This window comes from Chrysochloris asiatica, unplaced genomic scaffold (genome assembly GCF_000296735.1).
Source record: "Chrysochloris asiatica unplaced genomic scaffold, ChrAsi1.0 scaffold00007, whole genome shotgun sequence".
NCBI lineage: Eukaryota > Metazoa > Chordata > Mammalia > Afrosoricida > Chrysochloridae > Chrysochloris > Chrysochloris asiatica.
The window spans coordinates 21,597,069-21,614,051 of record NW_006408525.1 but is presented as its reverse complement, the minus strand read 5'-3'; the positions used below and the strand labels follow the sequence as shown (position 1 = coordinate 21,614,051).

Genomic DNA, 16,983 nt, shown 5'->3' with positions numbered 1-16,983 from the left:
GTAGAAGACAAAATAGATGACTGGGACCTCATAAAATTTAGACACTTATGTGTATCAAAAGATTTCACCAAAAGAGTAAAAAGGGAACCCACAGATTGGGGGGAAATTTTTTCACAACATATCAGACAAGGTACTAGTCTCTAAAATTCATAGAAAACCACAACATGTTGACAAGAAAAAGACAAACAAACCAATTAAAAATTGGACACAGGACATGAGCAGACACTTCACCATGGAAGACATTCAGGTGGCCAACAAACATATGAAGAAATGTTCATGATCTTTAGCCATTAGAAAGATGCAAATCAAAACAATGAGATACCATCTCACACCAGGATTAATAGCAAAGTTAAAGGAAACCACAAAATAGCAAAGTTATAATAATAATAGTAATAATAATTAAAAGATAAGGGTGTGGATAGACTGGGGCCCTCTTACACTGCTGGTGGGACAGTAAAATGGTTCAGCCAATTACTGTCAATCAAAAACTTTCTGAGCTTCCTCAGAAAGTTGGAAATAGAAATATCGTATGACCCAGTAATCCCTCTTCTTGGTATATATCCACAAGAAGCAAGATCCAGAACATGAGTCGATAGATCTATGCTCACCAATGGTCATTGTAGCACTATTCACAATAGCAAAAGATGGAGACAGCCTAAATGCCCATAAATGGAAGAATGGATAAAGAAACTTTGGTGCATACCCACAACGGAATACAATGCAACATTAAAGAATAATGAAGAATCTGTGAAGCACCACGTAACATGGATGAAACTGGAAGACATTATACTGAGTGAAATTAGCCAATCACAAAAGGACAAATATTGCATAAAGCCACTCTTGTAAGATCTCAAGGAAAGATTTTCATGCTAAAAGAAACATTCTTTGATGGTTACCAGGGGTGGGAGGGAAGGGAGAGTAATTCACTGGTCATAAGACAACATACAAGAAGTGGGATGTTGGTAGAAGAATGATGAAGACAGGGAAGTACACAAGGGCCAAAAAGGATGGAGGTAAATAGTGATATATACACTACCTTGGAACAACAGTGTCCTGTGGATAGATACATGGACAGAGATACAGGCTGAGTGGGTATGGGAGGACAAGTGGGAGTATACCCATAGTAATGGTTTTTGCCTTTCCTGCAAGTGCAACTATGATTGTGGTGTGGTGGAGCATACAGTTGGCAAAATGATGAAAACTTCTTAGATATTATTAAATATCTTAAGGCAATGAGTTGCTGGGACCGGGGGCTCAGGACCAAAGTCTCAGGGGACAGCATGATCAATTGGCATAACATAGTTCACAAAGACAATACTCTACGTCCTACTTTAGGGAGTAGCGTCGGGTATCTTAAAAGCTCACCAGCAGCCACCTAAGGTTCAACTATTGGTCTCTCCATGTGTGGAAGAAAGACGAGTGATGAGAATTGAATATGCTTGGAACCAATTAGTCCAGCAGATTAATGGAACATGTGAAAATCAGTCTCCACAACTCTGAGACCAGAAAGACTAAATGATGCCTGGCTACCACTACCAAAAGCTCTGAAAGGGATCACATTAGAAGGAAATGTGAAACAAAACTCAAAATTATTAACAATAATAATAAAAATAACAAAGACTGAGCTTACTGATCAGAGAGAGACTGGAGGAATCTGAGATTATGCCTCCTGACCACCCTTCAAATCTAGAAAGGAACCCACCCTCATGGCCCAATTTTTAGCCAAGCAATTGATGGGTATGTGGGGGGTGGGGTGCAACAACACTGGTGAGATATGCTTGCCCTGAAAAGGTTAATCATTCAAAATCGAAAGGGCAGCACTTCCCTAAGGACAAAGTTGAGAAGGGCTGGGAAGGTGAGCGGAATGGAAATAGGAACCCCAGGAAAGAAGCAAGCAGGGGACTACAGTCATTGAGATGAAACAGTCTATGATTGGTTGAATGCAAAACTGAGGATCTTGTCTGTAAACCTTCACTCAATTCACAATAAAGAGTTTTTGTTTTTATTTTGTTTTTTAAAAAAGGTGTCAGGGGAATGTGTTTTTAGTTTTCCCAAGTCTGTATGTTAGACAGAGGTTAGAATAGTAATGGGTAAGCAAATACAATAACTTACTATATCTACTACACTGAGACTAGAAAAAATAGATGGTACCACTACCGACTGCTCTGAAAGGAATCATATTAGAAGGTTGAGTGGGAGAAAAATGTGGAATAAAACTCAAAATCATAAAAGAAACCAGGGTTACTGGTCAGATAGAAACTGTTGGAAGCCCGAGAGCATGTCACTTAGTCACTCTTTGGGTCTATAAATGAACTCTCTCCTGTGTTTCAATTTTCAGACAAACAACAGACGGTTCTATAGGGAAACAATAACACTAGGGAGGTATGTTGTTGGTGTTACATGCCGTCAAGTTGGTTCCGACCCATAGCAACCCTGTATAGGTTTTCTGAGGAACGGCTGGTGAGCTTGCACCACTGACCTTGAGGTTCAAACCAACTTTGTAGTCTAGTGCATTAACCCAAAGCGCCACACTATGAACACCTTAAAGTAATCAAACATTTGAGATCAAAAGGATAACATTTACTGAAGGGTTAGGAAAGAAGGAGAAATGGAACCAGAAAACATAAGGAGAAAGTGGGATTAGCAATATTTCACTGTGGAGATTGCAATCAATGAGATGAAACAAAATGTATATAAAGTGTTGAATGGAAAACTGATTTGCTTTGTAAACCTTCACAGTAAAAACCTTTTTTTCCCGAAAGCTACTCTTTTCACCTCCTCTGTTCTCCTGCCTCCAGCCACTGTTCCTTTCCCGTTACTCTGTTATCTTCTTTATGACACTTATCTGTACTTGAGTTGCCTTATATATGTGATTATATGCTTATTACCTCCCTTTCCCACTATTTTCTCAGTGCCTGTATCTTGATTCTCAGAAAATATCTGTTGACTGATTGACTAAGAGGTTTTCAGCAGGAGCAACATAATCCAGTTTACTTTTCATGAAGAAAACTGACTTTTGTAGAAGACAAGGCAAGAAAAGATGGTGACTTGGAATAGAGGCCCAATGCAGATGGAAAGAAGTGGACCAATTCTAACTAGATTAAAGGTAGAACTGACAGGACTCCCTAGTAGAATGGAGTAGGTGTGAGGGGTGTGGAGAACAAGATGGCTTTCATTTGGGGATTTGAACAGTTGAACTGATGATGGTACCATCCCGAGAACTGAAGAGAGGGAGGGAAATTCATTTATAGAGAAAAATCAGCTGTTCAGTGTTGAAGAGAGTGAGTGTAAAGTTGCTTGTCAAACTTCTGAGCAGAGCAACGTATTACAGCAAGAGATGAGCAGAAGTCATCAGCATAGACCCAGCATTTAAAGCCCTGGGAATGGATGAAATCCCATACCACGAAGGTGTAGAGTAAGAAGGGAAAAGGGCCTAGAACCCAAAACTGAAGAACTCCCTTTGATGTCAGACAGAGACAGAGGAGGAGTGGGCAAAGAAAAGGCAAAAAGGAGAAGTTGGTGGATTAAGAAGAAATCTGGAAGACTGGTTCCCTGCAAACAAAAACTACTAGTGTTTGAGATGCCCTACAGAAAAAGAGGAAGACCCCCAGTGAGATGGACTGGCAAAATGGCAGCATCAATGGGGTCAAGTGTGGCAACAATTGTGAGGTTGGCCCAGTACCGGGCAGTGTTTCGTTCTGTTGTGCATAGGGTCACTATGAGTCAGTACCAACTCGATGGCACCTAACAACAACAATTCTTGACTGACGCTTCTCCTGTCATCTGTGTGCTCTGCCTTGCTTGCCATCCTGAATATGTGCCTTTGCTGAAGGACAAGCATTTTCCAGCCTCTGCATTTAACGTCTTTCTACGTCGCCCTCCCTAGGTTACCCTGACAGCTACTCTGGGGACGCTGAACACCCTTGCTGACACTCCAGATAGTGTGGTACATGGCAGAGGCCAGAAGCAGCTGATCATTTCGACCAGTAACCGGGAGCTTTTGAATTTCATCCTTCAGCATGTGACATACACCAGCACAGTATACCAGCCCAAACGGGTGGACATGGGTGAGATCCTGTTCCTGGATTGCAAAGTGCTCAGGGAGTCTTTTCTCCTCCAGGAAACACAACTGTATTTAAAATCTTCCTGTTGCTCCTGTCTCTAATCCCAGATATCTAACTTCCAGTTGCAGTACCCAACACTGGACTCCACTGGTGCAGTGGCTAAGCACTTGGCTATTCATTGAAAGGCAATTTGAACCCACTAGCTGGGAGAAAGATGTGACAGTCTGCTTCCATAAAGATTATACCCTATGGGGCAATTCTACTCTATAGTCAGGATCGACTCAATATCAGTGGATGGCTGATACAATTTGGCTGCCAACTCCAACTGAAAGGCTGGTTGTTCAAATCCACTCAGAGGTACCTCAAAAGAAAGACCTGGTGATCTGCCTCCAAAATGTCATCCATTGAAATCTCAGTGAAGCACAGTTTTACTCTGACACACGTGGGGTTGTATGAGCCAGAGTGGACTTAATGGCAACTAGTTTGGTTTATTTCAAATAGCAAATGGCAAAGTCAGAACTTAATCCTGATCTTCTGATTCTAAATCCAGTGCTAACTTCAGTCCCCCAGATTCTCCTAGAAGAAGAAATGTGGGCTTAGAAGGCATTCAGCAGAGTGCCCAAGGGACAATCAGCAAATCAAGAACCATATTGAGACTAGAGACTAATTCATAGACTCTCTGGGCTACTCAAAGGAGCTCTGGTAGCGTAATGGTTACGAATCGGGCTGCGAACCTTAAGGTCAGCAGTTCAAGACTACCAGCTGTTCCACGGTAGAAAGAAGAGGCTTTCTGCTCCTGTAAAGATTTACAGCCTCGGAAACCCTATACAGGGTCGCTATGAGTCGGAACCGACTCCATGGCACATAACCACCACCACCACCACCACCTAGTCTACTCAATCTCCTTCCAGCCAGGACTTCCCTAACAAACTTCACTCTTCCATCAAGTTTGCATTCTGGGGGATAGTGTGGAGGGTGATTCAGATTTGATGATGCCTTTCTTCTTCCAGTAAGTCTAGAATGGAACTCCTCGGTGGTCAAGTTTCCAGTGATCATCCATCAGCCTATCATCCCCAAGTTATATGACCCTGGACCAGGTAAGACTCTTGTCCCTGGGGCCCCATGGTGGGCGCTATTGGAGAAATTCACAAGGGATCATCTCAGAGATGGAGGAAGGAGAGTTGATAAAAATAACAATTGGGATATGATTCCTAAGCTGACAAAATTTGGAAGGAAAAAATTCAAGGGCATACTCCCTTAATAAGGCTTCACTATACTTACATGGTTGGTACTTCTATTGAAAAAAAAATTAATGAATTATACCATTTTGATAAATAATTGTATTTGAAACAATGGTGCTAGAGCAAGAAGTGATATTTATCAATGAAATGAAATTGAAAATCCAGAAATAGATCTCATACATGCTGGAGTATGTCTTGAAGCTAGCTGGGATAAAGCTAGATTTCCAAATCAAAGATGGGAGGAAGATGGATTCATCGAGAATCGTCTGGGGTGTCCCAATACCGTTTATTTTTTTCCCTTCCTTCCTTGTTTGTCTTGCCCCACAAATGCAGGGGTCTGAATTGGGGCTTTGTTAGGTTCCATTGATCTGTTTGTGTACCCTTAGACTAATTCCAGAGTGTTTTAATTACCAAGACTTTATGACAGATTTTGATCTCTGATGAGGACAAACCCTCTCTCACTCTACTGCAGTTACAAAATTTTCTGAACTTTCCTTAGTCTCTTTTCCATTAGAATTTTAAGATCATATGAACATCTTATCAATATCCCTCTTATCAAGGGATTTTCTAAAATCCCTTAAGATTTTGACTGGATTGGCATTGAATTTATAGATTGATTGGAGTTGAATCGGCAACTTAATAGAAGTGAATATTCCAAGCCATGAGTCTTATATCTCTCAGCATACATTTTGGTCACTTTACAGTTTCTTCAATCATTTTTCTGTGGTTTTATTTGTAAAGGAGTTTCACATATCTTATTGGATTGAGGCTTTGTTTGTTGTTGTTAAGTGCTGTCAAGTAAATTTCAACTCATAGCCACTCTATGTGCAAAGAACGAAACTCTACATACGCGGTCTTGTGCCATCCTTACTCCTTGCTCTGTTGGAGCCCATTGTTGCAGCAACTATGTCAAACCTTCTCATTGAGGGGCCTCCTCTTTTTCACTGGCCCTCTACTTTACCAAGCATGACGTCCTTTTTCCGAGACTGGTCCCACTTGATAATATGTCCAAAGTAAGTGAGACAAAGTCTTGCTATCCTCGCTTCTAAGGAACATTCTGGTTGTACTTTTTTCAAGATAGATCTGTTCTTCTGGCAGTCCATAGTACACTCAATGTTCTCCACCATCATTCAAGTGCATCAATTCTTCTGTCTTCTTATTTCTTGTCCAACTTTCACATGTACATGGGACTGGTCCTCAAAGTGACATCTTTGCTTTTTTAATGCTTTATAGATTTGCCTAATGCAGTATGTCATTTGATTTAGTCTTAGGTTTTTGGTGGTGGTGTTAAGTGCCATTGAGTCAGTTCCAACCCATAGTGGCCCTGTATAAGGTTTCCAAGGAATGGTTGGAGAGCTTGAACTGCCAACCTTGTGGTTCAAACCAATTTTGCAGTCCAGCACATTAACCCACAGCGCCACATCAGTCTTGTTGTTGTTGTTAAGTGCTGTTGAGTCAGTTCCAACCCATAACGACCCTGTATAGGGTTTCCAAGGAGTGGCTGGTGAACTTGAACCGCCAACCTTGCAGTTCAAACAGCTTTACAGTCTGGCACATTAAACCCACAGCACCTCACCAGGACTCCACATAAGTCTTAGGTACTGCTTATTTTTATTGTTATTGTGAATTTTATCTTTTCTTCACATTTTACATTGAAATCTGTGAGCGTCAGAACGCAACGAGACTGCCTTGTTTTTGCAGCTCTCTAAGTTTTTAGTGTTTCTTCTCTGACAAATTTCTGCTTTACCCAGGTTTAAGCTTTCAGAGGTTTTTCTGTAATTGGTTATTATTGGTATACAGGAATATTAGTGATTTTTTGAGTGTTGAACTTATAAATAGCAAGCACCCTTGCTGTGCTCTCTTCTAACTGGTGCTGTAGGCTCGTCACTGGACTGTGAACCACAAGGTTGACAGTTTAAACCCACCAGCTGTTCCTTGGAAACCCTATACTGGGTCACTATGAGTCTGCACTGACTCAATAGCACTTAACAGCAACATTTTTAATATATAGAATTTCTCAGACAAATAATGATCATTTTTGTCTCTTTTTTTCTCAATTCTTATAATTTGCTTATTTTTCTTTTCTTACTGCATTGGTTGAAATCCACAGTATAGTGCTGAAAGGTGGCAGTGATAATAGGCTGTCTTGTTTGCTCCACAATCTGACGTTTCAACATTAATGTTTTCTGTCTAGGAGTGTGGTGGATGGTTTAGGGGGAAAAGTTTTCTTCTATTAATATTGCTAAGAGTTTTTCTATTTCTAATTTCTCTTTTCTATTTCCTTGCTAAGAATGTTTATGATAAACGAGAATCAAATTTAATCAAATCATTTCTCTGCAGTTATTGAAATAATTTTTTTCCTCTAACTGGGTTCATGTGGTGATTTATAATGGTAGATTTTCTGTTGATGAAATCCTTGCCTTTCTGAATCAGTCCATCTTGATTGTGATGCATAAATTGATTAAAATCTGAATTAAATTAGCTACTTTATTATTCTTGTATTTGTTTTCAAAAGTGAGATTACCTTTACCTGCAATGTTATGCAAGTTTCAAAAATGAACTAGATGGTGTCCCCTTTTTACTATTTTGTGAAATGGATTATAATAGTAGAAATTATATGCCTCTTGAAGGTTAGTTAAAACTTATCTTGTACTTGTTTCTTTCTTTTTTACTTTTTTTTTTTTGTCCAAGTGGGGGACTAGAAGTGGGGATATGAATAGGAGGAAGAAAAGAATGAGCAAAAAATTAAACATCAACTCCACGTCTTTTCTGGTTATTGATCTATATGCACATTGAGTCAATTTTAGAAATGTTTCTATGAAATGATCCACATGATCTAAAATTTCCAATTTATCATCATAATTTTTAAAAAAATTTAACACATGAAGTTATGCTCCCAATTGGTTCTTAATAGTTCTTTTCAATAATTTTATGTTGTTTTCATATTCAAATATTCTTGTTCCATTTATGCTTATTTCATTTCAATTTTCTTTTTGCATATATGTGCTTTTTAAATGTCCTAATTATAGATCTTAAGCATTCGTATTTAAACCGTTTTCAGATTTCTCTGTTATTTTTCATTTATCTGAAGTGTGTTCATTTGCATGCAGTCTGTTCATTGGCTATTGTTCCTCTTACTCTTTTTCTTTGTTTTGGAAGTTTTGTTAGTTGGCTAATCTTGAGTAAGAGTCATTTGTTTCCTTGTTTGTTGTCTTCTCTCTTGTTCACTTTATCACTCTCACTCTGCCAGCTAACTTCTTCCCGTCTCCCAGTTTGACAACTGCTTTGGCCTCAGGTGGAACTATGGAACAACATGTATTAAAAAGGCAGTTCTGGAATGACTTCTGATTGCTGTCCGTCGGAGAGAGTGGTTCTGTAGTGAGGTTATGCAGCACTCAGTCACATACAATACGTAACGTGTGGCTTTCAGGATGTGTTGACTCCAGCTGACCACGCACTCACCCAGATACCACACACACTCCACTCTCAAGTGGGATTCCACAAAAGGTGGCTGAATCCCAAACACAAATCAGCAGCTCCAGGGGTTTTATCATGGGGTCTTTTCCATAGAAAAGCTGTTCCTTCTCCAACAAGTCACAGGCATTGAGATGGACAATGTGACCAAGGTCTTCTTAATCTGGGGATAGAGACCAGGTAGACTTCTCCCTAGGAAGTATAGATGACGGCAGGGGCAAATCTCATGACCTTTAGACCTTTCTCTTCTCAGACCTTGTGACCCTCTAGATTTGAACCCCTGATGGACAAAGTTCTGCCCATCTCAACCTTTAGTATTAAAGTGAAAACAAATGCAAAATGCAAGCAACATTTGGACAGATTGTATAAAATGAAGTGTTCAAATAGACAGTAGGAAAATGTCATAGATAGAAAAAGACTTAAAATTTCAATCAGCTGGGTACATCTTTAAGAATCTTGATTTTTCCAATCCAACTCACAAACTTTTAATAAGCACATACTGTGTATTAGGAGCATGGTGGCTCCATACAGTAAGCACTGGACTGCAAACCACAAGGTTCATCATTTAAACCCACAAGCCATTCTGCAGGAAAAAGATGAGGCTTTCTGCTCCTGTAAATATTTTTTCAAAAGCCTGAGAAACCCTATACAGGGTTGCTATGTGTTGGAACCAACTCAACAGCACTTAACAACAACAACAACAACTGAGTATTAAGGAAGGGACCCTGATGGCACAGTGGTTAAAGCACTCTGCTGCTAATGGAAAGATTGATAGTTCAAATCAACCAGTTGTTCCATGGGAGAAAGATGTGACAATCTGTTCCCATAAAGCTTTGGAAACTCTAAGAGACAGTTCTTTTCTATCCGACAGGGTTGTAAGGAGTCAGAATTGGCTTGATGACAATGGATTTGATTTGGTGATTTTGGTGTCTTAGGAGCATGAGGCCTATAAACACTGAAATGCTGGGGAGAAGCTATGAGATCAAACATTGCAAAACAGTGACGTTTATCACAAGGCAGACTCTGACATCCTCCCCCTTCTTGTGCAGAGAGAAAGCTCAGAGACCTGGTGACCATTGCCACCAAGACTTTCCTCCGTCCCCAAAAGTTCATGATCTTGCTCCAAAGCATTCGCAAGTATTACCCAGACTTGACCGTGATTGTGGCTGATGACAGCAAGGAACCATTGAAAATTAACGACAGCCACGTGGAGTATTACACCATGCCCTTTGGGAAGGTATGTTTCTCCAAGATAAAGAGACATCTGCATCCCAGGAATAGTGGGTCACCGAGTCAGGTCCTACCCTGGGTGGGACTGCTTCAGCTGCTTTCCCAAGGAGGGCTGTGAGTCCCCCTGTCACCTTCAAATTCACAGGAAAGTCGGGTCACCCTCAAATTTCTGCATTAATGGGATGGTTAATCCAGGCTTCCTTCTTATTTGGTGTGGGACTTTATTGGGGTCCTAATAAGTGATTTGAGATGATGAAGTCTTGGTGTGGTGCTGGGGGTTAATGCGCTGAACTGCAGTTGGTTTGAACCACAAGGTTGATGGTTCAAGCTCACCAACCACTCCTCGGAAACCCTAAACAGGGTCACAAAGGGTTGAAATCAACTTGACAACACTCAACAACAACAAACAACATCCTAAAGTTCCTGACAAATCAGATCCAACAGTACAGAAATCTTATATCTCTGTAATCGCATCCAAGCTGAAGCTTGGCAGTATCTCTCTCTCCTTGCCCGCTTCTTTCCTCTTATCCTTCCTACCCCTCTCTCTACTCCTCCCCACCCCGTGCCCCACCTTCCTTTAAGAAAACAGGAGGAAATGGACAAACCAGGGCTTCTAACGGGCTTATTCAGAAGAATCAACCTGAGAATCTTGTTAAAGTGTAAATTAGGATTCAGTATATCTGGGGTGAACAGGCAAATTCTCAACAGGAGGTTGAACCAGAGTGGATCGATTAAAAACCCTGGGATAAATACATCAGTGTGCTCCACCCCACCCCTGCCCCCAACATCTTCCAGGCCACCTAAGGAGTGATGGCAGAAGAGCCACAGAAATGCTGTCCAGTGAAAAAGGACTTAATTCGTATTAGCCACAAAGGCAAGAACTTTCTAGCCTTTCTTTGTTATTGTCTGTTCCTGAGAGTCACTGTCCTAGATGCATATCTATGGAAAATAGTGCCTATGACAATTCGTTTTAAGTGGCAGAAAGATCTCTTACACTAATGATGGAAATTTTGGTAGCAAATAGAGACTGCTTGTTGGCACCCTGCCTCCTCAATTGGTGCCCAGGGCATGCACCCTACCTACCATACCTTTGCAGTGTCCCTTCTTCCAGATTTCCATTGAGACAGGGGCTCCTATAACCCAGTGCATCTTAGCCAGGGCTTTGAACTGGTTCATTCTGGTTCAACCCTCTGCTGAAAATTTGCATTTCCACCCCAGAGATACGGAATCAGAATCTGCAGTAGATTCTGACTTGATATTTCTGGGGAGGAAGTGTAAATTCTCAGTAAGGGATTGAGCAAGAATGAACCAGCTTGAAGCCCTATTCTCTGCCTCATTGATTATCGGGTTCACTTTGAAGCTTTAAAAAATCCTGGTGCTTTATCACACCCCATGCTGTTGCTGTTAAGTGCCATCTTGTGGGTTCCAACTTCTAATGACCCCTATATACAAAGGGGGAGTCCTGGTGTGGCGCTGTGGGTTAATGCACCAGACTGCAAAGCCATTTGAACTGCAAGGTTGGCAGTTCAAGCTCAGCAGCTGCTCTTTGGGAACCCTATATGGGGTCGTTATGGGTCGGAATCGACTCGACAGCACTCAACAACAACAACATAAACAAAGGAAGGAGTCCTGGTGTGGCCCTGTGGGCTAATGCGTCAGGCTGCAAAGTCGTTTCAACTGCAAGGTTGGTGGTTCAATCTCACTAGCTGCTCCTTGGAAACCCTATACAGGGTCGCTATGGGTTGGAATCGACTCGATGGCACTTAACAACAACAACAAGCGATTTGAATACGTAGTCAGGGCTGGCAATCACTGATCTAATGTTCTTCTCATTTACAGGGTTGGTTTGCTGGTAGGAACCTGGCCATATCTCAGGTTACTACTAAGTATGTTCTCTGGGTGGATGATGACTTTCTCTTCAACGACAAAACTAAAATCGAGGTGCTGGTGGATGTCCTGGAAAAAACAGAACTAGATGTGGTAAGGAAGATGTTCTAGTGTCGACAGAAAATCAAAATCAAAAGGACCCACCTCTAGGATGGTAAAGGTTATAGTGGCAACAGCAGAGTCCAGGGAGTCCTAGAGTTAGAAACTCTCCTTGTTTTGGTTGTTAGGTGCTGTCGAGTCAGAACTAAACACTTCCCAGTCTTGTTCCATCTTCACAATCATTGTTAAGCTTGAGCCCATTACTGCTGTTGCCACTGTGCCAGTCCATCTCATTGGCAGTCTTCCCTTTTTTCGCGGACCCTCCACTTTACCTTGCATGATATCCTTCTCCAGGGACTGATCCCTCTGATAATATGTCTGAAGTATGAGAGACAAAATCGTGCTATCCTGGCTTCTAAGGAGCATTCGGGATGTAATGCTTCTAATACAGATCTGTTTGTTCTTCAGTCCATGGTACATTTAATATTCTTCTCCAGCACCGTAATTCACATGCATCAATTCTTCTATGGTCTTCCTTATCTACTGTCCAACTTTCACATACATATGACGCTATTGAAACTACCATGACTTGGGTCAGGAGCATCTTAGTTCTCAAACTGACATCTTTGCTCTTCAACACTTTAAAGAGGTCTTGTGCAGCAGATTTGCCTAATATAATATGTCATTTAATTTACTGACTGCTGCTTCCATGAAAGTTGTTAGTAGATCCAAGCAAAATAAAGACTTTGACAACAACAATCTTTTCTCCATTTATCAGGACGTTATTTATTGGTCCAGTGGTGAGGATATTTTTCTTCTTTACACTGAGGTGCAACCCATACCAAAGGCTGTGGTCTTTGATCTTCATCAATAAATATTTTAAGTCCTCTTTTCCTTCAGCAAGCAAGGTTGTATTATCTGCAAATCACAGATTGTTAATGAGTCTTCTGCCAATCCTGATGTCACATTCTTCTTCATATAATCCAGCTTCTCAGATTATTTCCTCAACATACAGATTGAATAAGTATGGGGAAAGAATACAACCTGGCACTCACCTTTCCTGATTTTAAACCATTCAGTGTCCTCTTGTTCTATTTGAATGATTGCCTCTTGTCTATGTACATGTTTTTCATGAGCACTATTAAGTGTTCTGGAATACTCATTCTCTGCAATGTTGTCTGTAGCTTGTCATGATCCACATTGTCAAAAGCCTTTGCATAGTCAGTAAAACACACGTAAACATCTTTCTGGTATTCTCTGCTTTCAGTCAAGATCCATCTACATACTTTCTCTTCTGAATCCAGTTTGAGCCTCTGGCAGTTCCTTGTCAATGTACTGTTGCAACCATTTAAAAATTATCTTTAGCAAAAATTTACTTGCATGTGATATTAATGATATTGTCCCATGATTTCCACATTCTGTTGAATCTTCTCTCTTTGGAATGGGCACAAATATGGATTTCTTCCAATCAGTTGGCCAGGTAGCTATTCTCCATAGGACATAGATGAATGAGTGCCCCTGTGCTGCATCAATTTGTTAAAAGATTTCAATTTGTATTCCATCAATTCCTGGAGCCTTGTTCTTTGCCAATGATTTCAGTGCACTTTGAACTTCTTTCTTCAGTACCACTGGCTCTTGATCATATGCTACCTCTTGAAATGGTTGAACATCGACCATTTCTTTTTGGTACACTAACTCTGCATTCCTTCCATCTTCTTTTGATGCTTTTTGCATCATTTAATATTTTTCCCATAGACTCCTTCAATATTGCAAGTTGAGGCTTGAATCTTTTCTTAAGTTCTTTCAGCTTGAGAAATACTAAGTGGGTTCTTCCCTTTTGGTTTTCTAACTCCAGGTCTTTGCACATTTTATTATAAAACTTGACTTTGCTTCTTGTACTGCCCTTTGAATTTCCTATTCAACTCTTTTACTTCCTCATTTCTTCCATTTGCTTTTAGTATTTCTTTGCTGGACAGCAAGTTTCAGAGTCTCTTCTGACATCCATTTTGGTCTTTTCCTTCTTTCTTGTCTTCTTAATGACCTTTTGCTTTCTTGATGTCATCCTATAACTCTTCTGGTCTGTCATTAGTGTCTAATGCATCAAATCTATTCTTGAGATGATCTCAAAATTTAGGTGGAATATATGTTCAAGGTAAATTTTTGGTTATCATTAATTTGTTTTCATTTTCTTCAGCTTCAGCCTAAACTTGCCTATGAGCAATTGATGGTCTGTTCCACAGTCTGCCCCTGGCCTTGTTTTGGCTGGTGATATGGAGTGTTAAACCATCTCTTCCCACAGATGCAGTCAATTTGATTTCTGTGTATGCCATCTGGTGAGGTCCATGTGCATAGTCGTCTTTTATGTTGTTTAAAAATGGTATTTGCAATGAACAAGTAACCGGTCTTGCAAAATTCTGGTATGACAATAATCTGGTGTTATTCATCATGTTTCACTAGTCAATATTCTGATGCTATCTGACAGTGTTCCACTGCTATTCATAAGGTTTCAGTGGATAAATATTGAGAAGTAGCCCGTCTCTTCTTCTTCCTAGTCTAGACACTCAGCTGAAACCTGTCCACCATGGGTGTACCCTGCTGAAACTGAAAACACCAGTGGCATAGCTTCCAACATCACAACAACACGCAATCTACCACAGCAGGAAAAACTGACAGCCAAGGGTGGTGGACAAGAATGGAGGACTATAGTGGACAACTCTTACTTTTTCTTTAATGTTATGTAAATTTGTTCTCACTTTAAAATGATTGAACCAACACCTACTCACAACAAATTCTTCATCACAATCAACTTCTCTTGCTGCCTGTGCAACTTTTAAGTCATTGAAGATATACTTGAGCCTTTTCCTGCATTAATCAAAAAACAAAAACAAACCACTGTCTTCTAGTCACTTCTGACTCATAAAATAAGGCTAAATAAGAACTGTACGCACCTACAAATTTGACTTAAAGACTTATTTAGACTTAAAGGCACACTTAGGAACGGATCTCATATGTACCAGAGACTGTCTGTAACTGAGGAATAACTGAAAGGGTGTCGTTCTCATTATAACTGAGGTGCAGGTCCAGGCTTCCTGGAGGAGGCAAGAGAATGTTGACTCTGTGCTCTCTAATGCAAATTTCTCTGTCCACTGGGTAGGTAGGTGGCAGTGTGCTTGGAAATGTGTTCCAGTTTAAGCTGTTGCTGGAACAGGGTGAGAACGGAGATTGTATTCACCGTAAAACAGGATCTTTTCGGCCCCTGGACAACTTCCCCAACTGTGTGGTGACAAGTGTCGTTGTCAATTTCTTCCTGGCCCACACTGAGCAACTCCGAAAAGTTGGCTTCGATCCCCGCCTGCAACGAGTGGCTCATTCAGGTGAGAAGGTTAGAAGAGTGAAGGTTACAAAGGGAGCCAGGCTGTGAAGTCACTTGAAAAGTTTTTGCTTTCCAAGGGCCATGCTCCATGGTCTCTTGTCCAGCAACAGTGGATCTCGTGTTTCACCCCCTACTCAAGAGCTCACAGTCTTTCTTGTCTCCTTCTTTGCCCTCTATTTGACTTTTGTATCTCCCATAAGCTGTCTCTATCCTCCCTTTCCCTGCCTCCATCTCTTCCCTCTTTACCCACCCACTTCACATTCTTTTTCCAGAAGAACAATTTACCAATGGAAAAGACTTCCCATTTAAAGAAATCTTTCCCCACTAGTTAATTATCCTCTCTTTTTCTCCTCTCATCCTTCTAGTCCTGGAGTCCACAGTTCTGTCTACTTGGAAAGTTCATCTGTAGCTCTCTGATTCTGGGCCCATAACTCTGCCTGAGATATGTGCTTATTTAATTCCTTCCGATACATGGGCAAGTTCCAAGAGTTAAGGTTGTGGGTCCTGCATGGGGCTGACCTTGCCCAGGCTCTACTCTCCGATCTGCATCTATGACTGAAATTCACAGTTCCTTCTGCTCTCCTTCTCCTTGCAGAGTTCTTTATTGATGGGCTAGGAAGCCTATTTGTGGGTTCTTGTCCCGAAGTGATTGTAAGTCACCAACCCCATTCTAAAGTGCTGGACTGGAAAATGACTGACTTGGAGAAGACTTACAGAGCCTACCGGACCAACACCAAGGCCCAGATCCAATTCAAGCTAGCTCTCCACTACTTTAAGAACCATCTGCAATGTTCCACATAAAGATTCAGGGGCATATAAAAAGCACTAGACTGACTGGTGTGGGTATTTAGAACAATGGGACTGGTGTTAGGGCTGCCAACAAATGGACTACTGATAGGATGAGTATCATAATTAAACCAACTGATGGGTAGAGGCTAACGGGTCATAGGCCAGACCTCAAAAATCAGACCTCAGCACACACCTTGAGCTGTATTTCTGTCTTATAAATACCTGTTGCTATTGTTAAGTGCCATTGAGTCAGTTCTGACTCATAGTTACCCCACTGTAGGGTTTCTGAGCCTGTAAATTTTTGCGGGAGGAAAAAGCCGCATGTTCCTCCTCTGGAGTGACTAGTAGGAGGCTCAAACCACCAACCTTATAGTCAGCAGTTCAGTGTTTATCCTACAGAGCTGTCGTGCTCCCTATAAAGGACTAGATAATAAATATTTTGAGTTTTCTGGGTAACATAATTTATTAGAAACACCAATTAAAGGTTAAGGGTCATTAGAAATGGACCAGTCACTAACCAGGGCAATAGAAACTGTATTCGTAACAAAATGATCACTTACGAAGCATTAACACACAGTATTTAACACTATCTCTTTTGATCTATTTCATTTGATCGCTCATAAAAGAGCTGAAGAAAGAAATTCAAAGTGCACTGAAGTCATTGGCAAAGAACAAGGCTCCAGGAATACAAATTGATGGGCTGGTATCCACAGTGAAAAGAATGTCTAATGGGTCCTTGAGGATCCTTTTGTGTAAATTTCATCACAATCAGTAGAACTTTGTCACTTTCACCCACACACTTTTATTTGGTCCTACCTGTGGACTCAAAAAAAAAAAAAAAAGAAATGTGAATAACCAAGGGTTATCTCGATGGTAAGGAGCACTG

General features: G+C 40.8%; 1 protein-coding gene across 1 annotated transcript in view; it reads left to right on the top strand.

Annotated features, from left to right (window-relative positions):
- The window catches only part of B4GALNT2 (beta-1,4-N-acetyl-galactosaminyl transferase 2), a 70,369-nt gene extending 54,260 nt beyond the window's left edge, over nucleotides 1-16,109 (top strand). Inside the window, exons 6-11 of the mRNA XM_006833654.1 lie at nucleotides 3,887-4,067; nucleotides 5,075-5,161; nucleotides 9,829-10,016; nucleotides 11,849-11,989; nucleotides 15,090-15,309; nucleotides 15,904-16,109. Of these exons, the coding sequence (XP_006833717.1) occupies nucleotides 3,887-4,067; nucleotides 5,075-5,161; nucleotides 9,829-10,016; nucleotides 11,849-11,989; nucleotides 15,090-15,309; nucleotides 15,904-16,109 (1,023 nt within the window). The remainder of the gene's footprint in view (nucleotides 1-3,886; nucleotides 4,068-5,074; nucleotides 5,162-9,828; nucleotides 10,017-11,848; nucleotides 11,990-15,089; nucleotides 15,310-15,903) is intronic.
- The last annotated feature ends 874 nt before the right edge of the window (nucleotides 16,110-16,983 follow it).